Source organism: Phalacrocorax carbo, chromosome 2 (assembly GCF_963921805.1).
Source record: "Phalacrocorax carbo chromosome 2, bPhaCar2.1, whole genome shotgun sequence".
In the NCBI taxonomy this organism is placed as follows: domain Eukaryota; kingdom Metazoa; phylum Chordata; class Aves; order Suliformes; family Phalacrocoracidae; genus Phalacrocorax; species Phalacrocorax carbo.
Window position 1 is genome coordinate 128,550,062 of NC_087514.1, and position 27,123 is coordinate 128,577,184.

The 27,123-nt window shown below is 36.5% G+C and overlaps 1 protein-coding gene across 4 annotated transcripts in view; it reads left to right on the forward strand.

Moving 5' to 3' along the window:
* TBC1D5 (TBC1 domain family member 5) overlaps positions 1-27,123 on the forward strand; it is a 323,581-nt gene that overhangs the window by 226,749 nt on the left and 69,709 nt on the right. For all 4 annotated transcript variants that reach the window (XM_064444307.1, XM_064444304.1, XM_064444309.1 and 1 more), the window contains 2 exons: positions 12,257-12,399; positions 19,007-19,113. In XM_064444307.1, coding sequence (XP_064300377.1) covers positions 12,257-12,399; positions 19,007-19,113 — 250 coding nt within the window. The remainder of the gene's footprint in view (positions 1-12,256; positions 12,400-19,006; positions 19,114-27,123) is intronic.

The window sequence follows — 27,123 nt, forward strand, 5'->3', positions numbered from 1 at the left end:
AATAAAGTCCCACAACCATATGGCTAATTGCCACAACAATATCTTCAGTGTTATTAATCAAGTTTTCATAGTGTGCCATGATAATTGGAATAATTAGAAACAGCATAGGCATTGCTTGCCTCTGCCGCACATACTGCAGACAGGGACCTGGAACAACCGCAATTGCACTTTCTGTGCAGTGTTGTTTAGTGCTTTCCTTTCCAGCAAATACTGTGGTTAATTAATGAATTAGCTGTTTGCCACCAGAGTGTTTTATTGCTAGCAGGGCTTCTGCAGGGGCACATAGGTAGCTAAATGAGACCACTAAGCCCTTGTGCGTCTCCGAAAAATGCCGTGTTCCCATAAGGCTGCAGCCACACAACACAAAACTCACCAGTCATCAGTACTTTGTTTCACAAAAGTAGTTCTTGTTGCTGTAACTAATATGTAAAACAACTTTTTTTTCAGTATATACAGAAAGAATAAAACAAACTCTGCTTTTTTTTTTTTTGTTTAACAGTTTAAATGAGGGCAAGACTCTGGATAGCAATGATGGGATTAACTTACCAGGCAAAAAAAATTAACTCTTACTTGCCTTACCCTGTTTGATAATGGAACTGGGCTGCAAACTTCTATTCTGCCTTTGAACTAATTATAAATAAAGTGGTGATTCTAACGGTTGTTTGCACTAACCAGCTAAATCATCATTTTGCATGCTCCCTATTGTAACAGCCTCACTTGATTCTTATGTTCAGGAGTATGACAGCAGGGAGGAAACACTTTTGTTTCCTCGGTGCATGCATCAATGTGTAGTTGACTGGTCACTAAAACTGGCAGATTGATGATGATGACTCCCTTCACTGGATGTATGAAGGCATTTAGGCAGACTAATAGATTGAAATGGACTGCTGCATGTATGGCCTCTGAACAGCTTCTTAATTTAGTTTTAGAGCATACAATAGATGTAATATTGAATTCACTGATGATATAAATCTTCTCATTCTAAAAAGTAAATTTCTTCTCTGGGGTGGAGAGCCACAAGGAGATTTTGAAATGTTATATACTTAATTATAAAGAGGTTTGCAGAAATAAGCCCCCAGTTGGGGGGGAGAAATTCTGTCCATTTTAGCTTTATTGATGTTTAATTTTGCCTCTCAAGGGGCAAACATCTCTGAAATAAGCCCATTATACTGTGAGGAAAAGGAGTATAGAAAGCCAGGATTCTCTCCCCACTGAGGGCTGCTGTGGAGGTGGTCTGGTCCCTGTGGGCAGCAGTTCCAAACAAGGAACTTCCAGTAGAGTTCCTTCCTCTACGGAGTTGCTGTAAAGTTGGGTCCTCCGGTCATTCATGGAAGATACCCAAACAAAATCCTGGATGCGTAGAAAACGATACTTTAAGTATCTGTCCAGTGGGTTTTTGCATCTGTTTTGGTGTCCTATTATCTCTACACATTTTTCTTAACAGTTCATTGGCATAATTAGCAGGAATTCTCCAAATACTAAAATAAGGCTTCTGCAAAAGGTATATATAGTAAGATTTTGTTGTTGTTAATAAAGTCTTCATTACTGGTTCCTGTTTTATTCTGAGTATGGCTGCCAAACAGCTTAATGAGATTTTTGTTTTCTTCATATCAAAGTATCACAATTTCAATTTCTTATGCTTTAAGCCCAACCGAAAGATTACCACTTTGTAAAGGCCGTGTCCTTTTACTTCAGATATGTTTGATGTGTGTTTATGCAGTTTTATGAGATAAAGGAGGCAATCTGATATACAATTTAATTAGCTTAAAGTTACCATTTTACTTTATAATGCACATTCTTGGATATATTGTCATCCATAATTTTACTATGAAACCCTAAAACTGCCTTCATTATCAACTGAATTCTCCTGAAATCACCAAAAAACTCCTCTGGTGGGAAATGGGGTTAGAAAGGAAAGAAGACTAACGTGGATTGGTGAACTAGTGGTACAGTCACAACAGGTGTGGTGCCTTGTTGTTTTGAATACAATGTGTTTTCCAGTAGCAGTTCCATTGATGGACATAGGCATATAGCTTCTGAAGAATTTTTTTAAAAGTTAAATCTGCTGAAATTTTTAATATGTCTTATTTAGCATACCAGAAAAAAGTTCATTTGTTTTAACATTTCAATACAGAGCAACAGAAAGATGATTCAATTGTAGATTTCAATTTTTTATGGACAGAAAAGGCATTTTGTTTAATTGTGAATGGAAAGTCTCCAAGATAGAATATAAACTTCATAATATTTTATCAGTACATATTTGTTTACTTCAAAGCTATTAACAAAATTATCTCTCTTCCTTTTCTTTTAAAATGCATGCCCTTTTGATTAAGTCTTGTACAAATAGGTTCTGCAGAGAAATGTAGTAACTGGATAGAAGATTTAACAATATGGGACAGCAAAATATTATAGATTCTTCTTTTAAAGAGAGATTGTACAAAAGGATCGTTGTATCTTTTAAACCTACTGCGTGCATCTTGAATCAATGGATAAAGCTATTAGCAGATTTATTTTATCATCTTAAGAACTGCGCTTTAATTGCAACACTGAGAGTTGTTTTTCTAATATAATTTCTCCACTTTAAAACCAAATTTAATCATTGCTGTTTAAAGATGGAAAAGTTGGGGGGTGGAGTTCCTAATTGCTAATAGCTGATATCAGTAGGAACTTCACTAATTTAGAAGTGCCTCTTTTGTTTCAATAGGTTTATTGCAGCAAACAGTGTTTAAAATCATTCACCTGTAATTATTTTTGTTAAAAAGAAGAAAATGTTTTTGCTACTCTGCAGTGATTTTCAAAACAAAATGCACATGCATCATCAGTATTTAGGACTGTGGGTTTGAATTGCATAAAGGAAAAGAGCAGTAACAATTCAGTAGGCACACCTTCAAGGTCTTACATTTTTCTTTTATGAGCGTAAATATTGGTTATTAAATTAGGGGTTTAGATATGTATCAGAGATTAAGCCCTCACTCCTTGCACTTAAGGGGTGTTTATCATTAACCTCAAAAGGATTTTTCCAGTAGAATGTAGCAGCCCCCTCCAGTCCTACTACTCTTAACTACTGGAGTACAACAGTTTTATACACCCTTCATAGTAATGAATGGTCAGTAAATTATTATAGTCCAATAATTGGATGTCTTTAATATTTACTGCAAACACAGGCTATTCAATGTCAATACAATGGTTGTAATAGTTCTTAATACTAAGCCTTCGTAAAGTGTTGTGTATGTGAAATACTAAAACAGAAGTATTTTAACTTTTAATGTTTTGGGAGGAACGGATACTGTACTCTTCTCCCAGAGCTACCTTTCTTTAAATTAAATGCTACATTCAGAGGAACATCCACAATATAAATATCGACATGAAGGTCCGGTTCCTCCCATCTTTCCTGCTGAAAAAAATGGGAAACCTGCTTCTGTTTTCACTTCTAAACACATTCAAGTTCTTAGCTCTGTTTTTGAAGTTTTTAGTGTTATGGAAAAGCCAGTTGCAGACTTCTCTCTGATACTAATCAAATCTGTTTTCAAATCAGCTGAACAGACTAATGAGAGGGGCAGGATTTTTTACTCTTCCCTATTCTGCAAGCTTACAGTCTCATAGTTTCAAAAACCAAAATAGCCTCTGAAAAATGATAGCGGGGTGAAGTAGAAAGGGGAAGTGTCTGTGATCTAACCAAGCCCATACGACAAGCTAAAACTGATGGAGATCAGACCGATAATGAAAACAGTCGTTGTGTCTTATAATGTGTTAGTCCATAATTACTGTTACAAACAAATTTAGATTCAAGCTGTTCCAGAATGGACTATTGGAAATTTCATGGAGGAACCACTGGCAAAGCCTGTAGATAAAACTACTACTTTAAAAAGTATTTGAATATGCAGAGAAACTAGAATTCTTTCAAAGAAAAAAAGTCAAAAGTAAGTTTGACTTACTTTTAAGTAAGTCAAAAGTTCATCCATTAGGTAAAGAAAAGGTGAACCAATTATATACAGGTTAAGAGCTTGTTTCAGCCACTCATAATATTGGAGTTTTGCATTGAGAAGACCAATCAAATAAATTGCAACATCAGAGCAGTAACCGAAGATTATATAGGTTTATGAGTTTAATTAGTCTGAATTCCTGCCTTTATAGGACTTTGTCAAATAATCTCCGAATCAGATCCAATCTTACATGGTATCTATGCAGAATTTTGTAATAACATCTATGAGAATTTAAAGATTTCAGTATGGAAAACCACCATATCTTTAGGCAAGTTTCTCCAGTGGTCTACTTGTCATTGGAGGGTTTTTATTTTTCTTTATGAGCTTATTATGGCTTGGTGGGGGAGAGGGAGGGAAGAGATGCTTGTGGTGATCTTTTGGTGTATATTTTACAAGGTTTTTTGCTGGTATGAATTTGTGTATCATTTGACATATCATGTCTTCCCCCTGGTAAAGCCATGCTGATGATTTTCTTGTCCTTCATATGCCTGTAAATGGTTTCCAGGATTAGCTGCTCCATCATCTTCCCAGGGATCAAGGCGAGGCTGACTGGCCTGTAGTTCCCCGGGTGCTCCTTCTTAACCGTCTTGAAGATGGGAGTGACATTTGCTTTCCTCCAGTCTTTGGACATTCTCCCAGTTGCCATGACCAAAGATTATTGAGAGTGGCCTCCCAATAACACCTACCAGCTCCCTCAGCACTCATGGGTGTGTCCCATCAGGGCCCACAGACTTGCTGAAGTATTCCCTGACCTGATCCTCTTCCACCAAGGGTACATACTTGTTGCTCCAGCCTTTTCCCCTGTCTCTGGGACCTGGAATTTCTGAAAGCCAGTCTTGCTAGTAGAGCAAGACAAAAAGGCATTCAGTACTTCAGCCTTATCCATGTCCTGTGTAACCAGGTGCCCTTGTTATAGGGTAGAGTAGAAACGTTGAGCAGAATTTTAACATCAAGGATAGCTTTTAGAGAGTATGGTTACCAGTAAACCTCTTTGTAAAAGTTGTTTTAAAGGAAGTTCCTTATCCATTGGGGTGTATACAACAGCAGGGTGAAGTGGCATGAGAAATGCACACTTTGCAATGGCTGCATGAAGTAGCAAAATACTTCGCTCTTCTCAGCGTTAAGTGGATTCCCATAAACCTGCATGAAAGAACTTCCAAAACAAATTTAGAAGAATGTCAAAATACAGCTGTCAACACTTAAAACAGTACAACAGGCTAGAACCACACTGGGGACCAAGACCATAGCAAGAACATGAAGGAAAATTATCTTCCCTCTAGTAGGAGTACCACTACTTCTGGTGAACTTGCCCAAGGCACCCAGCAGTAGTTACTGGTACCACCCAAGAAGTTGGCTATAGGTGGGGAACAGCAGCATGTGACAGTGGCAGCCATGGAAAGTCTGAAGCCAAGGGCAGCACTGATGCCAAAACAAGTGCCTAAAGTTAGTTGAGACCTGGAACAGAAACCTACCCAAAGCAGGCTGGAAGGTTCAGTAGTTTTATTGTAGTACATTCCTAAAAATATTGTTCAGTAGTTTTATTGTAGTACATTCCTAAAAATATTGAACATTACTTACTGCTCTTGAAGATGCAATGGCACGTTTTTCATTAAGCGCATTCCTGCAAGTGAGTATATTACAATTGGTCTGGCTTGAGACAGCGCTAAGTGCTTTTGCCAAGATGGGTAAATTACAGTAAGGAGGGGGAGATAATTATTAGGAACTCATTTTTTAGAAAGAAAAACCTTCTTTAATAAAGAACTGTGTAGAGTCTTCCAAAAATGGAAAGAATTTTTCTTAAGTGCAAAACTGAGTAATCTTTGCCAGTAATCTTAAAGAAACCAAATGGGAAAGGAAATAATCCAAATAACAATTAGATGCTCATGGCACATAATTTATTTGCAAAAATAAAATTAAAGGTATTTATTTTAAAGAGTTATGCTAGTTTATGTATGATAAAGTAATTAATACAAAGAAATACAGAATATGTAGAACAGCAGGAATTTTCAACAAGACAAATCAAAACATTTTCCCCAGTGGAAAGAAGGCAACAAAGTATACTATGTACCAGATTCTTGTTCATCACTTCAACCTAAATTCGAGTAGATTTATATTAATAAACAGATGTTCAATATCATTATTATTTAATTTTAAATCTTTATTTTCTGTCAGAAAAACTTTTGGTAGTGTTTGAAACTCATATAATCCATGATGTAAATGTGTAGTTTCATTTTTATTTGTATTGTTTTCAAACACCATAATTTTTATCTTTGCATATAATTACTCTTTAAGCTGCAGAACAGAAAGTCTGGGGATCTTATCATAGTTTTTAAAGTTGTGGGGTTTTTAATACAACTATGCAAAACTTAAAATACAAGTGGATGTCAGCATAAGCCAAACAAAATTTGAACCAGAAAAAAAACCAAAAGCCCTACATTGTATCCATCCAACAGCAGTAGCCATGATTCGTACGTTCAGTGCAATGAGCCACCTAATCTTCATGCAGCCAGTACAGGAGAAGCCAGATTAAATGAATACCCCGCATAGGCATGCAGGACAGGACAATCCCACCTAGATCACAGTCACACCAAAGCGTGTATGTCGCTCTCTGGCAGAATAGTAGGCCACAAACCTGAAATTACTTAAATAGATAAGGCAGGTGTATGTGTACATGTAAGAAGAACCTTTTTTATATACTTTCTGTTACCTGTAAGTCTAAGGAGAAGCCGAATGATTTGTTAGATGCTGGCACACACTTTTTTTCCTCCTTATCACACACTCTTTTGTACAGTCGACATGCGCTGCTGGAGAAGATGTGGTAGAAATCTATAATATTCAAATGTTTTAAAGCCTAAGGAAAATCTGATCATCTCGTCTGCTTTCTCAAATGACAAAGGCCACATAATTTTATCTAATAAATCCAGAATTAACATTTCAATATATGGTTGAAGTAAACACATCTTGTAGCAAGATGTCTGTTTTCATTCCCTTCACAAGTAGATTAAGGCAAAAAATGCAACATATGTTGTAACAGTATCTCACCGTACATCCTGTATGGGTGGGTGCACGTGAGGGTGTGCTGTGTGTAAAATTCTCAGTGTTTAGATCAAACACATTGGAAATTTCTGTAAATCCCTGAAAGTCTGGTGAGCTTCCCATATAACTTCTTATACCATTTTTTTACTTTATTGGGATTTTACATCCTTCTTTCTGTTCTGACAAAATATTGAATTTTAATAAGGTTTTGTTTATTTTAGAAATGTCATTTTATTTATTTTAGAAATTACATTTTGTTAAATGTTACACTTAGCTTTTTTTTCCTTTCTTCTCCCCTGTGATCATTAAGAGTTTCTTGTGCACCATGAGCGGTACTGCCCTTGTTGAAGAGTAGCTGAAAGAAGAAGTTGTGATTATACTTCGGGCATGTTTCCTTCACTGTCTTCTATTGTTTGAAGGCTTTATTAATCTCTTTAGGACATTCCGTACAAAATCCCTGAACTGTATAAAGCCACAGGAGTCTTAATAAAAGCAAGATTTATTAATAAAGGAGACAGAATAGTGGAGAAATAGACTGTAACAAGTCAAAGCTGAAATGTTGCTAAAGCTTGTCTTGATGGGTCTCCTTCATGTCATTAAAAGAAAGTAAACTATCTTACTCCCCTGTAAATTTCATCCTCTGACTGAACTTGCCTGTCTCCTCTCTGACTGTGTCTGGCAACTACCAAATCCAGGAGAGTTTCTGGTATCATATGTCTTCTTTTGAGGGTGCTTTTGCTGAATATTTGCAGCTATCTTTGCTCTTCTCATTCATGCAAGTGTTGACAAGTGCTGCTTCAGGGGCGGGAGCCCCCGTGTTAGCCCTGCCTGCTGCTGGGTACCTCTGCAGAGGGACAGCCGGGGAGATACGCAGCCTTCTTCAGCTGCAACCCACCCAGTGTTCATATGTTAGAAACATAGTCGTCTGAAATTATAGAGCAGGCGTCAAGTCAGTCCGGAGTAGTGCTTACTGCCGGGCATTGAAATATTGAACTCTTTTTTCCCCATATAGCTTTAAGTTCTTTTGAAAGTGTTATACAAATGTCGCTCCTCATCCTTTTTCCATATCTTATTTTTGAACAGACAGATCACAGCTCAAGTCTGTCTACCCATTCTCCTAAATTATTGACCATGACTTTACATAGTAAATTGCACTGGCTACAAATGTTTGCTTGAACATAATTCATGGCAGAGTTTAAAGAGACAGAGCTTACATATCATTTTCTCAGTCAGTAAACAACTGATGTTAATTTTGGCATTTCTCAGTTTCTGAGTGCATAGTTTTGATAAGATGGTGTTCTTTTCAATACTTAGAGTTCATTTAAATAATTTTCTTATTAAAAAAAAAAAAAAACAGCAAAACTTGTACTGAGAATAAAATTACATCCTTCAAAATCCTACTGACCCTCCCTTTCTCTGGAAGACTCCCACTCATGAGTAGTGAGTCTTGCAAGCACTGGAAACTAGGTGAACAGCCTCCTCCGCCATCACATCCGCTAAGTGGCACTAGCCTTTGCAGATGGATGATACGCACCTTTGCCACTTCCCATGCAGGAAGAAGGGTGCAGCTGGGGTGAAGGATCGGATGGCAGATGCACTGCTGTGTTGATGGGGAGAGTTAGGAAGAAACAGAACATACTCTATGGAAATCTGCACTCTGCTGTGTTTAGGTCAGCTAAGGAATCATCAAATTTGGGCATTTTTTTTAATATACACAGCAAAAAAGAAATAACATAGACCTTGTTGTTTTGATCCTAGTCATTCTTATTGAAAAGCTTGGGGAAGAAATAAGCTAAGCATAAGCAGGATTTTTTTTAATCTTGTTCTAATGAACAGTATCAACAAATAAAAATTTAAGCCTTGAGGAGATGCTTGGGGTAGAAATCGTACTGAAGATTGAGTTTAGTAAAAGTATAAATGGCCAAAAACAGGCTCTTACAGTAGAATTTTTAGACAACTTGTTGACAAGTTATAGGTCCTAGATTTAGTCATTTAGAAGTAGCTTCAGAGTCATGCTTTCCCTTTCCTGGTGTTATGGTTTTTCATATTCTTTCTGATTTCATTGTGCTGTTTTGTCCTCATAAACACTCCTAAACGGTTTGTATCACCTCATCTGGAACTTTTTCTTAGGCTTATTTAATTTTCCTTAAAGAATTAATTCTCTGCCTTCCAAGACATAAGAGAAGATAACCAGCTAAATATATGTAACACATAAGTTAATTTTATTGATGCTTGGAGAATTGTCCTGTAAATCTCAGTCAAAATCATTGTGGTTTAGTTAAAATTGGTATTGCTGGATCATAATTTAATGGTTTTACTAGAGCACAGTTTTCTGCTTTCTTTATATTGTAAGGTCATTAATGAATCATTAGCTATTGCTAGTAATTACTGATCTCTTGAGAATATTGGTTTAATTATATAGGAATCATAAGTGGAAGATACAGTTACATATTCTACAATGTAGGTAGTAGTACCTTGGTGCATTATGGCTTTAAAGAATCTGTATTTATTTTGTAGATTTTAATTGCTAAGTATGCCTGGTAAAATATGAATTATCGTATTACTGCATGTGATAAAAGGTATACTATTGTGAGCCTCGCAGTCTGCAGGTGTAACAGATGTAAGACAAGATTAACAGGACAGAATAATAATTAAACCACAGGCCGCCATCTCAAAAAAAAAGGTTTATAAAGTCCAATGCAATTATTAAGTGTGTCTTAAATTCTCTGCAAATATTTGTAGAAGCAATAAAAACGTGTTAGTTTGAAAGACAGCTTTTCAGTGTGGACACTTATTTTAAGGAATTAAGATTCCTTTTTATGAATATAAAAGCTGAGTGAAGTCCTGCCATATGGCAGCATGGTTCATAGGCAATAGGGTCCTTGGTTTATAGATGCTGTGAGCTAAATGCTGCCGAAGAAAATAAGAGAGCAGTTAGTATATATGGATTTACAACAGTATGAATTGCTTACTCACTTTAAGACAGAAAGGTTCAAATAATTAACGGTAATATTATGGTTGCAAAAGGAAGTCCAGTTGTTCTTCAGCAGCTTACATCTGTGAAACGTGATACCTCTGGGGACTGAGATTTAATTTTCCCAGGAGAAAATATAAAAGCAGGAGAAAAAAAGGAATGACTTCTGCTTGAGCAGAATAAACCTGCATCTACAAACGATTAACGCTGCATAATGAAGTAGTAAAGAAGCAAAAGAGGTTTCTAATAAAAGACTAATAACAAATCCCATTACACCATGGTGTATTTTTTTCCCTTGAAGTGTATTAGACTTTTAGCAAGGCTTGTGAATGAGATTTGGGTAGTTGCAAGCAAAGTCAGCTCAAATGCTTCAAGCTTAGCTGAAATTTCTTGCCTAACAGTTTGTGTAACTTGGAAGTTGTGGTTTTACAGGTGGGAGGGGTTGTTAATGCAAGTAATAGGCTTCACGCAGAGTTTGGGTAATGTTTGTGTCACCATAGGATAATAGCCTCCTGTGGGCTAGGCACTGTAGGGTAATGTGCCACTACATGGCAAAATCCCTTAGAACAGACGCGGTATTAAATGCACTAGCTAAGCCTTGCTTTTGTGTTAAAAGTTCTGCTGACTTTCTGTGGCCTGAAAATACGTCCTCATAGGAAAGGGGTTTGATCGGAGAGGAAAATACATGGAGCTTGTATTTTGTTATAGCTAATTTTGCGACTTTTATAATTACTGCACTAACATAAAAAGTTACAAGACCTTAGAAGATGAATGTTCGATATAAGGATGAGGTGATGCTGTCCTTTGAAATCATCTGTTTTCACTTTTAAAAGGGACCATGTCTTGCAAGGGAGAAAATTCTGTGTAGTGATCTCTAACTCTCTAACATGGATGTGTTTGCAGATTATACATATGGTTCCGGTGGCAGGGGGAATAAAAGTTTAAGTGAATAAAACCCTGACTCACAAAACAGTCCCTTTGAACTTCTTTTATAAGAGAGTCTTTTTGTACAGATTGTTGCCATCTTAAAAGCTTGTGCTCAACTGACATGTTGGAATTCATTTGTCTAGAAATGAACTTTTATTACTGGAATCAGGAAAAAAAAAAGCAGATGCCTTAAACCAACAATGAGTTCTGGTATAGAAGTAGTTAAACGTGAATTCTTACAAATGAAAGTAATCTTGATGAAATTTCTAGTTGCCTTTTGAGAAATTTTTGTGAGTTTTAAAGAATGACTTAATTTGCTTAGCAGAAATTTGCAATCAATCTTTTCTTGCCACTGAATAAACAGATTCCACATGCGTGGTAATTTGCATATCCCAGCTAAAAATGTAATTCATTATTTTTAAGTCCATTTCATAATAACTCTTTCAGGATTAATGTTACTAACGATTATTTAGCTCTTTCAAATGTAACCTTAGATAATCCTACCTAAAAAGGTATAAAGCTAACGTGTCTGTTCTAGAATAGGAGAGGAAAGGGCCTTTCCTGAGGTCAGCAAGTAAGTCAGTGTAAGAGCCAAAACTGAAATAAGAAATCTTGAGAAATAATTTTCTTGTACCGCATCTCAAGCTTCCAGTCTCTAGCAAATACTGCATTTAATAAGACAGATTTTCACATTTTGCTAGGTATGAAAACAGCACAGATACGAACAGGAATTAATGGTATAGTCTACATGTAGATTATCACTAAATCTGGTAGAGATTTAAATTAAGTTTAATCAAAATAGCATCAATAGCATATTTTATATGGAGCTGAAAACAGTCGGCAATAACAGGGAGGAAGCCTCTTCAAAGTAAGTGTGACCCTGTCCGTTTTAACTGCTGTTTGGCCTCTGCCTCTGAACTGGCTTTCACTTGACTGGGCTTTTCAGGGCTTCTCATAAACCACTGGCTTCACCCTGCTCTTTTTGCTGTTCCAGGCTATTCTTGCATAACATTTTCTCCCTTTCATCTTAGACCATCGTCACATTAAATGCTCAGAAATATGGTATAGGGGATAGATATGTTTTGTCCTTTGAGGTTCACCATGTAATAATATTAGTCAGTTAAGCTTCTACAGTCTGTAATGTATCACTTCTTTAACATAGATGCAGTAACATTTCCACAAATACAATTAGTTAAATGATTATCACAGACCTTCACGCTTTGCAAAATTTTCTGGTAAAATGTTTTGGATTGTAGCTGATCCTGGGATATATCCTGGCTTTACCGTACTTGGCAAAACAGAGAAAGACAAATCACGTCTCTTCCTTTTTTTTCAGGCGATGGGTAAGGCTCCTGTTTGGACGTGAATTCCCACTTCAGGACCTTCTGGTTGTCTGGGATGCTCTATTTGCTGACAGTATTACCCTGAATTTAGTTGACTACATTTTTGTAGCCATGTTGTTATATATTAGAGATGCCTGTAAGTATCAACTATCTTATGATCTTTTAAAAAGAATAAGAGCCTACTTTTCAACGAAAAAGAGGACTTAAGAAATGCTAAATTCATTGTTACTTTTTTAACATACTGAAAATCGTTTCAAGTGCTAGGAGAGGCGCCGTTTGTTATCAGATGCGGTCTGCTGTATTTATGAAGCAAATTGTATCTTGGAGTTAAATGCAGGTTTGTTTTCTGAGTACTTCTGTGGTTTTATATGTAGTTGGAGATTTTATGTGCAGTGAGTGATACAGGTATGTATAGAGCTCCACCTTCTGACCAAGCCGATGAATTGAGTAAAGCCTCCCTTTGACTCTGGAAATATTTTTATGCTGTTCTGCTGTGAGAAATGTGAAAATGCGCAAGACAATGGCTCATAATTTTTGAAGCTATATCTTGACAGTAATGTAAGTGCAGAGATGAAAAACAATTACAAAATAGGTTTATTCTATGCAAGAGTAGCATCTTTAAAAAATTGATCATTTTATTTTATTTTAGTATGCCTGAAGTACGTGCAAAGGTGAATCCTTACGCTTGGTTATGACCAATAAATACATTAAGTTGGGACAAACAAGAAATCACAAGGATGTTGTTAGCTTATATAATTGTGAATAGGAGGAAGGCATGTAATGATTAATTAAGAGGCATTTATTTCTGTCTCATTTTGCAAAAAATTCTATACGCAACTTTGCTGCAACAAAGTGTGTGTTTTGCAGTAAGATGAATGTCTGTCATTAAATATATGAATTCTATAGCATGCTGTTCAGAGTTAATTCTATACAATCTGTAAGCTTTACGTTATAACAAGGTCACGTATTTGACACAGTTTTGTATTCTAGGACACATGAAGTTTTCAACATCTCTGATTCCTATTTTAGGGCCCAATCTTGAAAATATAATGTGCACGTACTTTACACGTACTGTCATTCCACTGCCTGCCTTCATGTGGTTTTTAAATTACTTTTTAATAAGCATGCAGCATATAGAGCTACCTTACATTCCTCTCAAAGAAGTGGACATTTAATTCAGTTTAGAGGTTTCAAAATTAATGCTGCTGTTTCAGGATGATCTGATTCCAGGTCATTATGTTCTGCAATCTAAATCTGGCTTGTTGATGTGCAGTAGACTGAAATAAGCTTAAAATTTTTGGTATAGTACAGAAGCACGTACAATGTTTCTTAACATCAGTATTTTATTTTGTGTCGTCATTTCCCTTTAAAAAAAATACTATAGAACTGTATTTGTAAGTACCCTCTCTCTCCTAGGGGAGGGAAGGTTGCTCCGGGTTTGTTTTCTTTTGCTTTGTGGTGCTCATGTACAAGTATGGGTATGAGGTAACTAAAAACATGAGCCAGAAATGTGTTCTAGGCATCTGTATGAAATCAGTCTCCCTCTTTCCTCTGAAATCCCCAGGCTTAGTAAATAAAGCAGTAAATAGCTTTCAAGTGGAGTACATTTGCCCAAATGAGATGCAAAGTCATCTCATCAGGACAGCCAATACTTCATACATATAATGTTTCTGTCGCAACTTTCTTTTTGTTCTATAGTTGGACCTAAGTACTTACTCTGAGCATATTAGAATGGTGAAACAAAACACCTAGTCATAAATACTCTAAAGTTAAATGTATTTTCAAAGTCAAGCTCAAACTCTAGTGATTTCCACCATCCTTGATTCAACAAAAGAAAGCTTTTCTTATATATCTGTAATAGAAAAGGTTTCCATTTTTCCTCATTTTTCATTGCTGATAATATTTGAGCTTTGAACGGAGTTCAAAGTTCTGTCATAAATAATATTGTTTAAAATGTTTTCAAATAAAATAAGTTTCTAAAAACTTCTCTTTATTTGGTGAAAGGAAATGTTAGCTCAAAACACCCAATGACGTTTATCATCTATAAATAAACCATCTGGAAATTTTCAGTTTAAAAACTTTGAAACAATAGGAATGGTAATAGAGCTCCTAAGATACTATGTTATAAAAATGTCAAACATAAGCACTGATAATAATACAATACTGAAAGCATTTGAAAGTTTAAAAATTATGCAGATTCTTTTATGCCAACACATTTGGGGATAGGGGAGAAGTTGCTGTTTTGGGAATTGACGGATTTTTTTCTGTGTTTTATTATGATGTTCTCGAGTACATGATTTTAAGAAAGTATTATTTCTGCTATATTTTTCATTTTATTTTTATGATAGTTTTGAAATCCTCTGTTACTCAAACAATATATTATTAAAGGAGAAGGGAGCATTTAGATTATTATTGTTTATACATTTTAGAGATTACAGATACATAATCATGTACACAGCCATTCTGTAAACTGCTCTGTTCAGTTTATTCATCTGTATCCAAGGAGAGCTTTATCTGTGGAGTGATAATACTCACAAGCCAAGTGTAGGGTTGTGTACCAAAGTATCTGTGAGTTTTAATAAATTATTTTCTGGGTTTCTTTGGAAAAACTCATGCAAAACAACCTTCTTTTTTAAAAATCTCTCAAATCAGAAGCATTATTATGTTACTTCTTTTTCACCAATCTGGATATATATACAGTTGTTGAAATCAGAATGGAGGGAAGGGTGTGGTTCAAATATACATGTTTTTTATATAGTTCCCTTCAAGAAAGACAAAAATTAACAAACCTGGAAGACCTGTTTGTATTTTGCGTAGTAAACTAACATTATTATTGCACCGGGAGCTAATTTTGACTGATCAGTGTTAGAATAAGTATATTTTTATCACGGTGCCACTTGAAGACTAGCTGTGGCCATTGTTAGGATATATTTTTCCTTATCTAAAAGCGCTCTGAATATTTTGAGGGAAACAAAGGAGCCACAGCCTCTTCTCAGAAGAGCTGGTTTGTTATTTTTTTTATAGTGCAAGATGTTCATATTATCTATGTTTAACTCAATTTAGGGCCTACTAAAGAGAACATAGCCATGTGTAAGACAGTAGGGTGAAGTAGTCCCACCTTCCTGGGTTAAGAAGTCATCTGGATACAGGATTGGTGGCATCAAACATTAAACTCTTAAGACATTACATGTGGCAGAAAATTAGGACTTGGTTGCAGACAGGTACAGTTAGTTTACATGTTTTCCACCACTATTGCTGCTGCTTATGTCCAGGAATGGTTACTGGACCAACAGGGAAAAAAGTCAGTCTTATCTAAAGCAGAAGGGAGAAAGCAATTTGATGTTCCTCTGAGCACTGCATAACAAATATTAATCAAAAGGCAGTAAGATTGCTTGCTGTATATAGAGGAGTTTCTCTACTCCTTTCCCTAGAAATACCAATAGCATTCTTCTTTGGACAAGCGGGAAATTGTTGTTCACAATGAAAGTTGGATCCAGATGTGACTCTTGCCAAGTCAATTAGTGAAGGAAAAGCACAGGTACAGAAGCACCAAGTTTATTTTAAGGCAGCTGGCCACAGTGTAAGATATTTCACCATTGAACTTCAGCACCATCCAGCTACTGCTGAGACTGGATAAATTTGTATTGCCCAGAATCTCCTTCCAGAAACTTTATCCTACAGTTTTGCTTTTAACTCCAATATGCATATTCAGAGAAACAGTGTTTGGTTTGTTTTACTGCTCTTTTCTCTATCATTTTTAAGAACACTGCCACTCTGTTGGATTGTATTATACATTTTGTCCTGAAGAGGCAAGAATTATAGAACGGTTTGGGTTCGAAGGCACCTTCAAGAATCATCTAGTCCAATCTCTAGCCATGAGCAGGGACATCTTTCACTAGATCAAGTGGCTCAAAGGCCCACCTAACCTGACCTTGAGCCCATCCAGGGGTGGTGCATCCACAACTTCTCTGGGCAACCTGTTCCAGTGTCTCACCACTCTCATCTTAAAATAATTTCTTCCTTACACCCAATCTAAATCTACTCTCTTTCAGTTTACAACTATTGCCCCTTTTCCTGTCACTACAGGCCCTACTAAAATGTCTCTCTGTCTTTCTTATAGCCCCCTTAATGTACTGAAAGGCTGGAATAAGGTCTCCCTGCAGCCTTCTCTTCTCCAGGCTGAACAACCCCAACTCCCTCAGCCTTTCTTCATATGAAAGGTGCTCCAGCCCTCAGATCATTTTTGTGGTCTCCTCTGGACCAGCTCCAACAGCTCCATGTCCTTCTTGTGCTGAGGGCTCCAGAGCTGGATGCAGGACTCCAGGTGGGGTCTCACCAGAGCGGAGCAGAGGGGCAGAATCACCTCCCTCGACCTGCTGGCCACACGGCTTTTGATGCAGCCCAGGACAGGTTGGCTCTCTGGGCTGCAAGCGCAGATTGCCGGTCCCTGGGCAGCATAGAGATCACTCTGAAACAAAGGGCACTAAGAGGTGTTTCAGCAAAGTAATCCCTTTAACCCAAGGTTCTCCAGCAAATAGAGCACAGGCAGCACTGTTCTTTTCTGTAAAGATTTCTACATGAAAAGGGGACAGCTGAATATGTGGGGAAAACCCTGAAGATAAAATAAACATAAAAGTTAATAGGCCTTAAAGTGATGGAGGTTTTTTAGCTTTCTTTGGATGGTAAAGTTTTGTTTCAAACTTTAACTTTTAGAGACCAGAGGGGACACAGGTCACTGCCCAACAGTTTTTATTTTTTTCTGTTATTCATTATTATACATTTCAAAAAATTAATAATTAGAGTAAACGTCTTGTGGTTGAAAATATAAATTTTTGTCAGGGGTCTAGTCTGCACCATTAAAAAAAATGAGCTTTTTTAATATTTAGTTTTCTCTATATCCGTGAGACAGCAAAGAACTCTTCCAGGAAAAATAAAGACAGGATAATTTTAATCCATTTTACACTGCAGAATTAGACACATACTGATCTGTTCAAAAGAGAAATGCATTGGTCTTACTGCCTATCATTTATAAATGTGTTTAGAATTTACTATCCATTTTCAGTATTTTTATTTGCTTTGGTAAAAAGGCATCATGATCATAACTGCAGTACAGTATCTTAAATTTGATTTACGTATGAGAGTTTGATTGGGCAGGTATTGCTCGTATTATACTCCTCTGAAAGAACTCTGACGGAGACCATTGTATTGTGTTATTATGCCAGCTTTGTGACTTCAAGAAGAAAAAACAGGTACCTGAATATGAACAAGAAAAACAAAGGGTAGGAAAAAGAACAGGCAGAGCAGATAAAGAATGAGTAGGATAAGTGAGTGCTTTACAAATGAAAGCAGATGTATGAAATTACAAGCTGTCGGATCAGCAACGGAAATGAAGATGATAAAGTGGTTCCCTACACAGATTATAATTATTCATTTTGCCCAGTCCTGCATCTTTTCCCCATAATCCTCTTGCTGAGGGAGGAAAGGTACAGGAGGATATGAGGTTTATTCACATGAAAGAAAAAAAAGTAAAACATTTGAATTGTTGTGTCCACAAAACAGTCCTTTATTTTGCCTTTTATTGATTCAAAAACATTTTTTATTTGCAATGATCCTTTCTGGTGTAGAGGCCTGATTAATTAAAAGTATTTGTTACTACAGCTAAAGTTCTCAGAATAGTAAAGTTTGGTAAACATTTATTTACAATTACTATTGTTAGAGGCTGTCTTTATGTTGCAGAGTGCAAGCGTCATTAACAGGCATTGCTTTGACAGCTGTGGCAGATGGATTGTCTGGATTTAGATGGTGCAAAAGAAATGAAGTAGTTTACGTAGACCTGCCTGAAAAGATGTCTTTAATAATTGCACTCATTAGATTGATTGGGGGGGGGAAGGAAAAAAAAACCAAAACAGAAGATGACAATAAGAAGCAAAGAACCGTAGAGTATACTTACATAGATTCAGATAAAATCAAGCACAATTACAATAAAATTACGAACTTTAGCAAGGCATGCTGAAAATCTCCTGAATACGTAAAAAATTCTAATAAAGTTAATGGTATTCTATTTTAAGTATTTATGAAATTAAAATCTAGCCTTTTCCCTTTTTCCTGAACATTTCGTGACTAGTTTCTGATTTACAAGACAACAAGGAGTTGTTGACATCATTTTACATATGTGGATATGGGGGGGGGGGGGCATGTATGTGTATATGTACATAAGAACAACATAAAAGCTATTTCAGCAAAGAATTGTCAGAGTGGGGGAAAGTTATCATAAAAGCAGGACCAAGAGTAAACTTTATCTCACAAATTGCCATACTTAAATTTAAGTGTCTGCAGATGAGTGTCTGAAAAGTCCGTGTCCATTAGGGAGGGTAGGACTAGCCCGTCAAGCTCCACTGACTGTATTGCCCGGACCTCCACTGACTCAGGCAGACTTCAGGTGCACAGCTAGAGAGATCTAAATTTAGGCATCTAAATCTGGAGCTAACATAAATGTCTATGACATAAAGTCAGTGGTAGGTTTAGCATTGTCCTTAATGATGTTGGACCAAGCGTAGTCATGAAACTTGATTATGCAATATCTTCTTTTACTCTGGGCACTGCTTGAGTCCTAGGACCTTAACGTGGGAAAAGACAGCTGAATCTGAACTGTAATGAATCTACTGGAAAAGGTGCTGGTTTGGAATATCAAAATAAGATAGTAATATTTCACTTTTTTATCTTTTTTTTTTTTTTCATTGTAGTGATTTCAAGTAATTATCAGACCTGTTTGGGACTTCTGATGCATTATCCACCTATTGGAGATGTTCACTCCCTTATCCTAAGAGCACTTTTTCTCCGAGATCCAAAGGTGAGATGCTTGCTTTGTAAACACAGGGAATAAATCTCTGTAATAAAATGTTCTAAATACTATGAAGTTAATAACAACCTACATTTTGTGGACTACACTGTAGTTTCAAGTTTCTCCTTACCTGACAAAAATGCTGAAGGAAAGCATTGATAACCAAGAGTAGAAACAAGAACCTTTACTCTTTAAAGGATACTTTACTACTACTTTGCTAAAGTTATCCAGGAGCTCTGGTAACTGCTCTTTAGAACACCTTTGCTTGGTATTTTGCACAGACATCTTTCATAATAAATTATACTTTTGAGGGAAACAGTAATATTTTATATAATAACCTAGTAAGCTGTATAGAAACTCATGCAATTTCATCTGTAAGACCTTTTTCATGGGATTTCTGCAGATTAATCACTGTTAATCCTTAAAGCACTACCCCCACCCAATATATAACAGTTATGTGAGGGTTTTCAATTAAAAACGAGAGTCTGCTGTTGCAGCCTGAAAAGATTCAAATGAATAAAATGTATAAATTCATAAATTTTATGTTACATATTACTAGCATACGGTTTCTGATATAGTCATCTATACTAAATAAAAAGCAAGCCTCTTGCTGTTTTAGAATGGCATGTGTATATGCATGGGTACAATACCGAGCAGATACCCACGGTATGGTGGATAAAGTGTTTGAGATGAAGCTGTACACAGTAATCTTTGCAGTACTCAGATCTTTGGCAGATAGCAGAATTTGTGCTGCTGGTTTTGAACTGTCTTTGTGCATGTCCCATTAATAGGCTGCCAGTGTAAAGCCTGATTTCCCTCATCTTCTTGATGCACGTCACCTTTGAAAGTGAAAAATTCCTCACTTCTGCACTCTGACTGCCTTCTGCAGAATTTCATTCAGTACCAGTGTTTACACTTTTATGGATTAAGAAAAAAAATGTCTCTCTGTTCCTATATCAGTTTTTTTGCGGAAATCTGCATCCTTATAGCTGCTTTCTTCATTCCTTTCAGGCACAAAGATTTCTTTTATGATGAGAAGTAAAGTATATCGTCTTTTCAGTGTGTAAGAAAGTTTGTAACGTTAGATCTCAGGAATCTTTCTTAAGATTTCGGCAGCAGTCTGTGAAATCAGACTGCCCAGCATTTGTTTATGTAGTCTTTTAGCAAAACAAGATAGAAGTATTTTTTAGAGGGAAGATACAGAGGGAGAAAAATGGTGCTAAGATATCAAACTAAATCCAATATGCAATTTGTCATTTATTGAAGGTATATGCTAAAAGATAGAATAATTACTAATTATTCAGCTGTCCTCCGAAGCATCCTAGGCATTATACAAGGTATCCTACCAGCTGAAGGGGACTAAAATAAGCCACCAACTTCTCGTGAAAGAAGCTTGATCACTGTTCTGCTCCTTATGCTCTTGTCTTGATCAGAATGAAGTTGTCAGGCTCCTAAGGCCTCAGTGTCCTATTAATTAACATTCTCGGGTGTGCCTTGAACACCTTTCAGGAAAATACTGGACATAGTTCCTACTGTGTCTTTCAGGTAGTTCTCTCTTCACTCAGGTGAATGAGTACTTAAAGTTCATTCATGCCAAGACTGCTAGTTGTTTTGTGAGCTTAAATAGGATTAATTACAATTGTTCCTCATTTCTGAACTGTACTTATCTGATTGGGAAATACTTTGAAGGTTAGGAAGCTGGGATTTCCAGAGAATGAAGAGCCCTAAGGGACTTCCAGCCACCTCTTGTTTTACATTGGGTCTTTGGGTTGAGACTGCATAAACTGATGTGGACTTCTTACAGTAAGGAGGTTAAACTGTTCTAAAGGATCTCTCTAAAAGAAAAAAATAGCTCCTGGTCCAAGAAAGAAATGTGTCTATAATGCTATGACTTGAGTACCTGTTTCTTATCTTTCCTTAGGTATGATTTTAATTTTAACTTTTGTGTCTTTAAGTCTATGTTGGTTCAGTCCAGTGTATTTCTGACATTGAAGTCTTGTTATTCTGTAAGACCTACACATAAAAGTTTTCCAAGACTGTAAACATTTTTCATTGCACAGAATGAAAGGGAAGACCCAGCAAGACATCATGGGTGCTGTAGGTGTCTAAAATCAGTACACAGATTATATACACCAGTATAAGGGGGGAAATTATTATACCTTTTTTTTCTGCTATCTGCATAAAGATAATTCAGTTTGCCTTTATTCCCTGAGCAGATAAAAAGAGATTGGAAGAAAAGACAAGGAGATTTTAGTCAGTAGTGTAACTTGTAAGTGATGATTAGCAAATTCAGTGCTTAATGATTTTTCTTCCTCCTTTGATGTTCTCCTGTGCATTTCTCTGTCACCAGCTTCTAGTTTCTAATGGGAAATTACATTTGGTTCAGTGCAACTTAGATCTCCTGAGCCAGGGCTGAGTTGTTCTGTGTGGCATTTCTTCCAAGATATTTCGCTTGGGTTTTAATATGTGAAGTCGGGGAACTCTTCTGTGGGAGACTGTTGCATGGTCCAGTGGCTTATTTCAGTATTTGTTGAGCATAGCAAGAATGTTTAGTGTTGTTCCAAATATCTGAGAGAGGCTTGCTCTCTGCCCCTTGGAGCTTTAAATCTCAGCTGGTCAAGAAATGCAGTTTAGAAGTCATGGGCAGGGTCAAAAAGGAATCTGCCTCTTGCAGGTTTGTTAATATATATTGTCTTTGGGATTATTTTTGCAGCTAGGTAAATGCCAAATAATCTCACTGAGGGGAAGTTGTGGGGTATTTGGGCTAAGAAAGGTTTGTGGTATGTACATAAAGCTGAAAGGTTCTTAAAGAAGAATCCTGTCATAAATAGTGAAGTAGTTAAGATGGGATGAGATGACCTTCCTATCCAAAACTTCTGATTCTGGAGATAGTCTGGGTTTGCTTGTCTAATAACATCCATTATTTCTTCTGCTTCCTTCGTCTGACATAAGATACCTCCTCCTTACTTATTTGTCTTGTAGACTATCAGGAGAGCTAAACTTTGGCTTGAACAACCTGTTGGGTTTTGTTTGCTTATTTTCAGTGCAGCCATCACCAGGAGAGCAACCTAAATGTCAGAAGAAAGCTGTACTTAAAAGACAGGTGACAATTTTTTCTTACAGATGGACAAATGCAATTTCCCGACCTTTTGTGGAATCAAACCTTAGCAGAAGCCTTGCATTATCCTGTAATAACAATAATATGAAGAGTAATTAGTGCTTGCCATTAATATAATGTGTGCAGCAGCTCTCCTTTTCACTTCGTGAACCCCAGTTGGCAGTTAGGATGAGAGGACATTTTAGATACCACATCACTCGTATTCCAGTGCCACAGGAGACAAATACACATCTCCATAATAGCTGAAAACAAGTTAATGCACCTGTCTCTGAAGGGGGGCCTGAGAGATACCAATTTTACAGGCATGAGTATGGATCAATGCAGAATAATTGAATTTCAGCCTTTTCTGCATTTGGCTAGCTCCAGTTCTTAGGAAAATGTAGAATGAAAAGCTCAAATCAGTGTTGTTGTCTTTGCATAGGGTGATAAAGTTAACCTGCTCAGAAGAGTATTTGTTTTACATTTCTAATCTTTGAAGATAATTACCTCAATTATTTATATGAAAGTAACTTCTATGCACTGATAGTCCTTCTGAATATAAAAGTAGAGCTTCTTATGGAAGAATGGGCTATTAAAAATATGTATATGTGAAATGAGGAAATAAGGGAAGGTTTTTTGTATATATCCAAAAGCATTTGCTGAAGGTGTGTCACTGTGTATTTAATATCCCACGAGTGGCCAATTTTCTTCATTTTTTTTCCTTATCAAAACCATTGAGCACTGTTAATTTTCAAAGCAAAGGCGGCAAAATTAAGAAGTAGAGATACGGAGACAGGGCAGTGGAAAAATATAAAGTGATGAAAAAACATAGTTCTAACTAGAGTTGTTCAAATAAAAAAAATTAAAAAACCCAATTAGAAACAAAAGTCATAGAAAATGTGAACATATTGTGTTCCTTAAATAACCAGATGTTCTTTCCTTCCTGAAGGCAGCCAGGGCTAGGAATAAAAGGTTTAAAACTATTGTTTTAAGTTAACTGTGAATTTTGCAAATCTGTTTTCACCCTTTAGCAAATAAAATTCTAATACAGCAACATAAGCAAAGTAATTTTCATCTTTGGGTGTTCTTATTTGTATGTTGTTCTGTGTTGAAGTGTTAACCTTATCACAATGACTTATTAGAAAACTAAAGCACTACATAGAATATTACAGTTTTACATTGCATACTAAGAACCTGACAACCATCCTTTGTCTGAAAGCTTACTGTATTTATTCTTAATATTTTTGTACAATAAGTTTGCTTTCAGATATTTTAATATGGTAAGCAACCCTATTCATTGAGCAAGCTGGTTAGGAGGTTAATTCAGTAGAGACAGCTCTTATGATAAGCCATTGATTCAAAAAAAGAAAGAAGGAAATGGTTGTGCTTGGTTGATGGGAATTAATTTGTTAGTTATGCTAATAATATTCTAGTTACTGCTGCAGGTATTTTCTCAACATTGTATTTTAAGCTATTTGCTGACATTGGAAGTGGCCGTTTAATAATATTAAATTCTAACTAAATCTATCATGAAGCGTACATGACATTTCAAAGAAGTCGAATTAGTTCATCGTGACTGAAATTACAGGTACTGCCAGAAAACTTAAGCAATAATATATGGTCATGATCGCTCATATAACGATTACTTGGAGGTATATGCATTCCAGCTTTTAACACTTTTCACAATCTGAGCAATAAGTGACAAGGGGAAAACACATTACTGAAATTTTGAACCAAACTCTTTGTACATTTATTTTCAGCTGAATTTTCTTCTTAAGTAGCTGCCACCGTCTCAGGAGTTTTCTCCAAGCTAGTTTCATGTGCCTGAAAGGCTGTTGAGTTTCACTTTCTTCTTCTTCAGATAAATTCTTTTCTATACACTCATTAACTGAGGTGCCGCTGCAGAGCTGCAACTGTCCTTTGAAAGCTGCCGTTATGTCAGTATTGTTTGTTTTGCTGTTTGTGGCAGGAGAAAAGCAGGTTTGGGGTTGTTTTGTTTGTTTGTTAGCATTGTGTATGCAATCTGGCATTAATTACCTCTCTTTAATGACCAGATTGCAGCCAATCAGAAGTTGGGATCTGGCAGTGTTTGGGCATTAGCAGCTCATTAATTTGTACCTACACACATTGAGTGGGGTGCAGAGTCCATTTTGTTAGAGAGGTACCAAAGTGGGGGAGGGAGGCCCTGAACAAAATGTTTGCTTTTCAATTTTTTCTCTTCCACCCCCCCGCCCCCCCCCAAGTCATGAAGAATGTGACTGATTTTTCAGGAGATTCGCAGTTATACATTAGGGATTTAGGGTGTATGAAAAGGAAGCAGCAGAAACCTGGGATAATGGACATCCCAATGCAGTTACGAGCTGGCAGTACGAGTAAGGTCACCTCGACTTTAAAGGAGAGGTGCCTTGACAGGGGATAAGACTGATAAAGGAAGCAAGGTTTTCCAGAAAAGCTAAGTACACGTCTGTTCATCTGGGAAGAAAGGAATTAGTAGAAACTAAAAATAAATGAATTTACTTTCAGTGATTCACAGAGAACTTCTATTTGCCTTAATTTCTGAAAGATTAAGGTCTTGAATGTTTAATGCAACATAGATAGACTTTTATGAACAAAAATGTGTCAGGATCTTCAAATTGACCTCTGACTTTATAACCACATTCAATTCCTTGAAGTCAAGCATTCTGATGATCTAACTTCCCCATTTGCAAGTAGAATACAGTTAGATGTAATCTAAACACCTCACTTTGAATACATTGATGGTTTTTCTGTAACCACGTGCTAAGCTTTTTAATGTGGGCTTCTACAACTAAGAACTGCATAAATTATACATGTAAAAGCCATGATGCTAACTTGTTCTTTATTTCTGTTCATGTTCTTAAAATCAGAAACTTTTGCTTTCCAAGGAGATAGGCCATGCTTTGTTTTAAGAATTATTGTTCTAAATATTCAGTTATTGTGTTTCATTAATAGAATAAGGTATGACAGGCAGCTATGAGTTTAATGATAAATTACTTTGAATAACCGTGTTGCCATAGCACCACATAAAAATAGTAAGTGTAGCATGAATTAAAAATCCTCTTCGTTTATCTACATTTGTTTCAAAACCTTCATTCCCAGTGCACCTATGCATTTTAAAATATAAAAAGGCTATGTGGTCAATACTCACAGTACAATATCTTTCTCATCTCTACTGAAGTTCATTACATTTCCTCCTGATGTTAACTATTTAATCTGCCCGCCATAAAACAGTTATTTTCTTCAAAGTATCCTCTATGTTACAAGTAATATTTTCAGGAAAAAAAATCTTGGAAAATGGTTGATCAGTCATCTAGTCAAGACTTCTTGAATGAGAAATTTTTCAAAGTCGTCCTTATTCCTCGGTATCATACATAACACGGTGGTCATCACTTGAAGGAGAGAGCTGATCTCTTAGATTGCCGACCACGATGCAGTTTCCAGTATTGCTCTGTCTTTAGTCTTCTATGCACAAGCCACTTATTTGGTTAAGAACCCACAAATATTGTATCAATGCAAGTTAAACAGCCATTACATTTAAATGAATAGGAAAATGGTGGGAAATAATACAGAATAAAGCAAAGCTTCCTGAACAGTGACATCTCTGGTAGTTAAGACGAAGCTGTGCCACAGGTGACATAGTGCAAAAACAAAGGACTTGTCCCAGTCCTGTGTAGGGCCAAGTGAGATGGTGCCGCAGTCCACTCCTGGCAGCGGGAGGAGAGCCCGGCAAAGAGGGCAAGTTGGCTTTGTTCTCATTGCTGGTCTTGTGTGACCCAGCAGGAGAACTGCTTCCTTTGAGGGTGGTAAGGAATTGGTGGCACGGCTGGTGATTCCTGGGCAGGTGGAGAGGTGCAGAGTCTTTCACAGGAGACAGCTAAAGGCAAGTTAGGAACCCTTGTTTCTACTTTTGACTAATATTAAACTACATATATAATAGTGTTGCATAGAACAGCAAGTAACGTACGCATTATTCAATAAATAGTCAAGGCAACTACTTGCTGACCAGTCATTGGGCTAAGAATTGCAACCACATGAAAAAAAAGTGTTTGCATTTTTCAGTCTTCTCTGCAGATTTTGTAATTATGCCTTTTATCAAGGTGTCTTCCCTATTAATCAGGACGAAAAGGCATGAGATTCAGCAACATCATGTTCAGGCCAGAGGGACAGTTGGGGAAAATTTAGAAACAGGGAAGGGATTATCCCCCTGTGCTGATCAGCATTCCTGTTAATATTGACTGGGAATTGGTAAGCTCTGTCATGTTAAGGGCAAGTACTTTAGAGAGGCACGATGGAAGAGGAAGTTATTATTGGAAGCCAAAACTTTAAACGGTGCTCTCTCTTCAAGCAAGTTGATATCCTTAGCAGAAGAGTAAAAGCAATTCTGATTGTACCTGATGCTAAAGCAAGAAGCTGAAGCGCTTCAAGCTCTTAATTACTTTAGCTACCAATAAAACTTATTGCTTGTTAATTTCTTGGGGCTGTTTCTTTCAAATGATTGGTTTACTTCTCTTTAAAAGTCATCTAAAGCTACTGACCCTCTCCTAAAGAGTAATGATGTTATTTATAAAATTACACTAATAAAATGTATTTAACAGTGTTAGAGTGAGGTGATTATGGTTCTTCTTGTGTGCAACCTGACAATTCAATTAATCACTTCTAGTTTGCAAGGTAGTTTATCGAAAGGAAGCACTTAAAACACTTAAAGCACTCTGATTCTACCTAATCAAAAGTTCTCCATATCATAATTTATTTATTTGACTAAAATTTGCAAAACACAAACTGTAAGTTACATAAAAATAGATTCATAACTTTTCAATAATGTATGAAAGATTAGCTACTGAATTATATCCAATCTATTATGATGGCATTTAAGTTCAGTTTCTTCTGATATAAATGTAGACATA